The sequence below is a fragment of the Sinocyclocheilus grahami genome, unplaced genomic scaffold, assembly GCF_001515645.1.
Source record: "Sinocyclocheilus grahami isolate Dianchi unplaced genomic scaffold, SAMN03320097.WGS_v1.1 scaffold1238.1, whole genome shotgun sequence".
Taxonomy (NCBI): Eukaryota; Metazoa; Chordata; class Actinopteri; order Cypriniformes; family Cyprinidae; genus Sinocyclocheilus; species Sinocyclocheilus grahami.
The window spans coordinates 277005-282357 of NW_015506417.1; the positions used below are offsets into that span (position 1 = coordinate 277005).

A 5353-nucleotide genomic window follows, 5' to 3' on the forward strand; every position below is an offset into this window, starting at 1 on the left:
ACTAGCTATCGGTATCGGCAAAATCCACTATCGGTCAACCTCTAATTATAATACTTAATAGTTTTTAGATATTAAAACTAAAATTTTAAAATTACTTTTTCCTGATTCAAATACAATCAGCAGACAATAAAAGGTGTTGATAAAATATAAAAAGTAAAGAATGTATTAATAAAAAAGGTAACATTTAATCAATAATTACATTTAATCAGCAAATACAAAAACAAGCTAAGTAAAAGCGAAAACTAATGAGCTGGATCTCTCTCTCCTACTGACAAGTATAGATGGGTATCGGTAAGGTTTTATTGGTGTTATTATTCTTACAATCCTGCTTATTAAATATATTGAACATAGTATGAAACAATTGAAGATAATATGAAACCCATAAGAAAGCACAATGATATATCATGAAGCAAAACGATATACAGGAATAAAACCTTTGGACATTGTTCTTTGGGGAGAAACTACATCTTTGAGTTGATCTGAATTTCAGTTAAATCAGCTGGTTTTGAAGATGAAGATGAACTTTATTCAACTTTAGATACCATTTCTTTGTCATGTCACTTGTAATGACAGATTTATCCAGATGATATTTTATTGCTCGATGCATTATTGTGTCACATTTGGTGAGAATGCAGCATCAGATCTGAAAGTGCTGGATCTGAAGATGATCTACTTACTGTGATAGTTTTTTGTATGACTGAGTAGAGAAGATGAACGACTGAAACACTTCCCACATGCAGTGCAGTGATACGGTTTCTCTCCAGTGTGGATCCTCTCGTGTGTTTTCATATTTCCTAACTGACTGAATCTCTCGTCACAGTGTGAACACTTGTACGGTTTCTCTCCAGTGTGGATCCTCTCGTGTGTTTTCATATTTCCTAACTGACTGAATCTCTCGTCACAGTGTGAACACTTGTACGGTTTCTCTCCAGTGTGGATCCTCTCGTGTGTTTTCATATTTCCTAACTGACTGAATCTCTCGTCACAGTGTGAACACTTGTACGGTTTCTCTCCAGTGTGGATCCTCTCGTGTGTTTTCATATTTCCTAACTGACTGAATCTCTCGTCACAGTGTGAACACTTGTACGGTTTCTCTCCAGTGTGGATCCTCTCGTGCAGTTTCAGTTGTCCTGAATCTCTGAATCTCTTGTCACAGTGTGAACACTTATAAGGTTTCTCTCCAGTGTGAATCCTCTCATGCAGTTTTAAACTGCTCGCTGAAGTAAAAGTCTTCTCACACTCAAAGCACATGTACTCTCTCACACCAGTATGTACTTTCTGATGCACTTTTAAATGTTCTGGACGCGAAAAACTCTTTCCACACAAATGACATGAATGTGGCTTCTCCTTTGTATGAACTGTCAGGTGCTGCTTCAGGTATGAAGCTCTCAAAAATGTTTTGTCACATTGATCACATGTGTACGGTTTCTCTCCAGTGTGGATGTCCATGTGTACCTTAAGGGCTGATGAGTATGAGAAACTCTTCCCGCACTGATCACAGGTGAATGGTTTCTCTCCAGTATGAACTCTCATATGGTCTGTAAGGTTTGTTTTTAGTGTGAAACTCTTCCCGCACTGATCACATGTGTGCGGTTTCTCTCCATTGTGGATCATCTCGTGTGTTTTCAGTGTTCCTGACTGAATGAATCTCTTGTCACAGTGTGAACATTTATAAGGTTTCTCTCCAGTGTGAATCCTCTCGTGCAGTTTTAAACACTTTGTTGAAGTAAAAGTCTTCTCACACTCAAAGCACATGTACTCTCTCACACCAGTATGTATTTTCTCATGTTCTTTCAAACTTTGTCGATGTGAAAACCTATTTCCACACAAATTACATGAATGTGGCTTCTCCTTTGTATGAACTACCAGGTGCTGTTTCAGGACTGAATCTCTCAAAAATGTTTTGCCGCACTGATCACATGCGTACGGTTTCTCTCCAGTGTGGATCATCTCATGTCTTTTCAGTGTTCCTGACTGAATGAATCTCTTGTCACAGTGTGAACACTTGTAAGGTTTCTCTCCAGTGTGAATCCTCTGGTGCTTTTTTAAACCGGCCGCTGAAGTAAAAGTCTTCCCACAATCAATGCACATGTACTCACTCACACCAGTATGTATTTTCTGATGTTCTTTCAAACTTTGTAGACGTGAAAAACTTTTTCCACACAAATGACATGAATGTGGCTTCTCCTTTGTATGAACTACCAGGTGTTTCTTCAGGACTGAAGCCCACAAAAATGTTTTCCCGCACTGATCACATGTGTGCCGCTTCTCTCCAGTGTGGATGTCCATGTGTTCCTTTTTTTTCTTTAAATCTTTCTGTTTGGGATATTTCTGACACGATTTTTCTCCTCAGAATTCTTCTTTCTCCTAATTTTTTTCAATCATCTCTGAAACAAAAGTAAAAACAGTACATTTGTCAGTAACTCATTAAAAAAAACTGAAAAGTGAAAGGACATAATAAAGTGAAAGGACAAAGACGAACCCTGATATAACAGCAGAAAGTAGACAATTGCATTACAAAATTTTGATCCTTTTGATGCAATTTTATAAATTATACGTCCCTGAATCTTTCCGTGAATGAAGTGACATGTGGCCAAGTATGGTGACCCATACTCGGAATTAGTGCTCTGCTGTGTGTGTGCACTTAGGATGGGATAAATGCAGTGAACACACACACACCGTGAACACACACCTGGAGCAGTGGGCAGCCATTTTTTGCTGCGGCGCAAGGGGAGCATTTGGGGGTTTGGTGCATTGCTCAAGGGCACCTCAGTCATGGTATTGAAGGTGGGAGACAGCGCTGTACATTCACTCCCCCCACCTACAATCTCTGCCAGTACGAGACTCGAACCCACAACCTTTGGGTTACGAGTCCGACTCTCTAACCATTAGGCCAAGAATTCACCAAAGTGCCGTGAGATTTTTAAACTATTATAGGCACAAACCTCATGTTTCTATAGGAAGAACTATTAAATATGTTTGATCAACAACATGAAGGATCTGAGGATCCTCAAATACAAACTGTGTGTTGCATTAAGAGAGTGACCATACATTTGTGTTATGTTTTTATTTTCTTGTTTTTACTCATTTATAATCATTTATAAAGTTCCCAGAGAGAACGCCTCTCTTCTCTCTGGGAACACATCACTTCTCTCTGGGACTTTTCCAAACTCCCTGAAAACTGCAGTTGTTAAGCCCCTCCTGAAAAAGAGCAATCTTGATAACACTATATTGAGCAACTATAGACCAATATCAAATCTACCTTTTATAGGCAAGATTATTGAAAAGGTAATCTTTAATCAAAATTTTCAATCTGGTTTCGGACCTCATCCCAGCACAGAGACAGTACTCATTGAGATAATAAATGATATTCGCTTAAATTCTGATTCTGGCAAAATATCAGTGCTGGTACTACTAGATCTCAGTGCTGTGTCTGACACTGTAGATCATAACATACTACTAGAGACACTGGAAAACTGGGTCGGGCTTTCTAGGATGGTACTCAAATGGTTCAGGTCATATTTAGAAGGGAGAGGTTATTATGTGAGTATAGGAGAGCATAAGTCTAAGTGGACGTCCATGAAATGCGGAGTCCCACAAGGCTCAATTCTTGTACCGCTCTTGTTTAGCCTGTATATGCTCCCACTAAGTCAAATAATGAGAAAGAACCAAATTACAGATGACACCCAGATTTACCTAGCCATATCTCCAAACGACTACAGCCCCATTGACTCCCTCTGCCAATGCATTGATGACATGAACAGTTGGATGTGCCAAAACCTTCTTCAGTTAAACAAGGAGAAAACTGGAGTCATTGCATTTGGAAACAAAGATGAAGTTCTCAAGGTAAATGCATACCTTGACTCAAGGGGAATCTTGGTGTGATTCTGGAAACAGAGCTTAGTTTCAGTAGTCATGTCAAAGCAGTAACTAAATCAGCATACTATCATCTCAGAAACATTGCAATAATTAGATGTTTTGTTTCCAGAGATACTTGTTCATGCCTTTATCACCAGCAGGATGGAATATTGTAATGGTCTTCTCACCGGCCTTCCCAGGAAAATTATTATGGCGCTTTTCCACTGCATGAAATGGCTCTGTACGGTTCACTTTTGGGGGGTTTTCCACTGGGTACAGTACCTGGTATTTTTTTCAGTACCACGTCGGTTGAGGTTCCAAGTGAACCGTACTGTTACCAAAACGTGACGTGTAAACTCTGCTGATCACTGATTGGCCAGAGAGAATCGACACTACCTGCATCACTGAACTTGTGACACAAACACAACAGAACCACTAGATTTAAATCAGCACAGCAAGAAGGATCGAATTCAACTGTTTTGAATGAGCGCACCTTTTTTTACAACCAATAAGTGGCTGTTTTGTGGTCTGTTGAGGAAATACAGACAAGAGCCCGACCGATATATCGCTTTGCCGATATTATCGGCCGATATGAGCCTGTCACCGATATATCGGTATCGGCGAATATGCCGCCTATATGAAATTTTTTACTTATAATGCAGATAAAATGCTTGAAATGGTGTAATTACTTCGTTTGTCCAGCAGAGTGCGCTCAATTGTTTGCTACTGGCGACCTGGATGAAACGCTTTAAAGCTTAAGTCAATGGAACGCCATTGAAATTTTAAACGGCCATATCTCCGTAACGGCGCTGCGAATTCGCACCAAATTCGGAAGATCTCTTCAGCTCGAGGAAGAAAAAAATATACAAGACAAACTAAAATATTTTGTTAATAAATATATATACAGTGGGTACGGAAAGTATTCAGACCCCCTTAAATTTTTCACTCTTTGTTATATTGCAGCCATTTGCTAAAATCCTTTGTATATATATATATTTTTTTTTGTTTTGTTTAAATAAAATAATGGCGTTTTTTAAGAATTAAAAATAATCTGATTTTGGAGTTTGACAATGAACATATTGCAACCATGCTTGGGACGGCCCACATAAACGAGCAAAAATGCTTTACATGTCTTGAAATAATAATGTCTAAACATTAAACATTGACTGTCAGTCTTTCTTCACCTGTTTCTCGTTATTTCTCATTAAAATTAATCAAAGTAAATAGTGTACATTACATCGCTAACTGCAGTGTTACAACGTGCCCAATCTGCGCATCTGGAATTTAAAACTGGTTAGTGTCTTCTGCTAGTAATCAAAGCATTAAAAAAAAACCTATCTGAACTGATAAATAACAGATTAAAATAATAGCAGATTTGTCTAATTTTAAATGAATAATAAAAACTGAGATGAAAAATTTACTTAAGCCAGATTTTAAATGTTACTATGGAAAAATAAATATTCAAACCACGTGTGTTACAACTAACACCCCGTTA

General features: G+C 38.3%; 1 protein-coding gene across 2 annotated transcripts in view; it reads right to left on the reverse strand.

Moving 5' to 3' along the window:
- Positions 1-280: 280 nt before the first annotated feature.
- LOC107568361 (zinc finger protein 271-like) overlaps positions 281-5353 on the reverse strand; it is a 15053-nt gene continuing 9980 nt past the window's right edge. Inside the window, exons 1-2 of one of the 2 annotated variants that reach the window (XM_016254316.1) lie at positions 2106-2136; positions 281-1769 (exon numbers count right to left, since the gene is read on the reverse strand). In XM_016254316.1, coding sequence (XP_016109802.1) covers positions 670-1755 — 1086 coding nt within the window. In that variant the 5' untranslated portion in view covers positions 1756-1769; positions 2106-2136 and the 3' untranslated portion in view covers positions 281-669. Of the gene's footprint in view, positions 2388-5353 lie in introns of those variants that run through there. The other variant, XM_016254315.1, reaches the window with a different exon arrangement.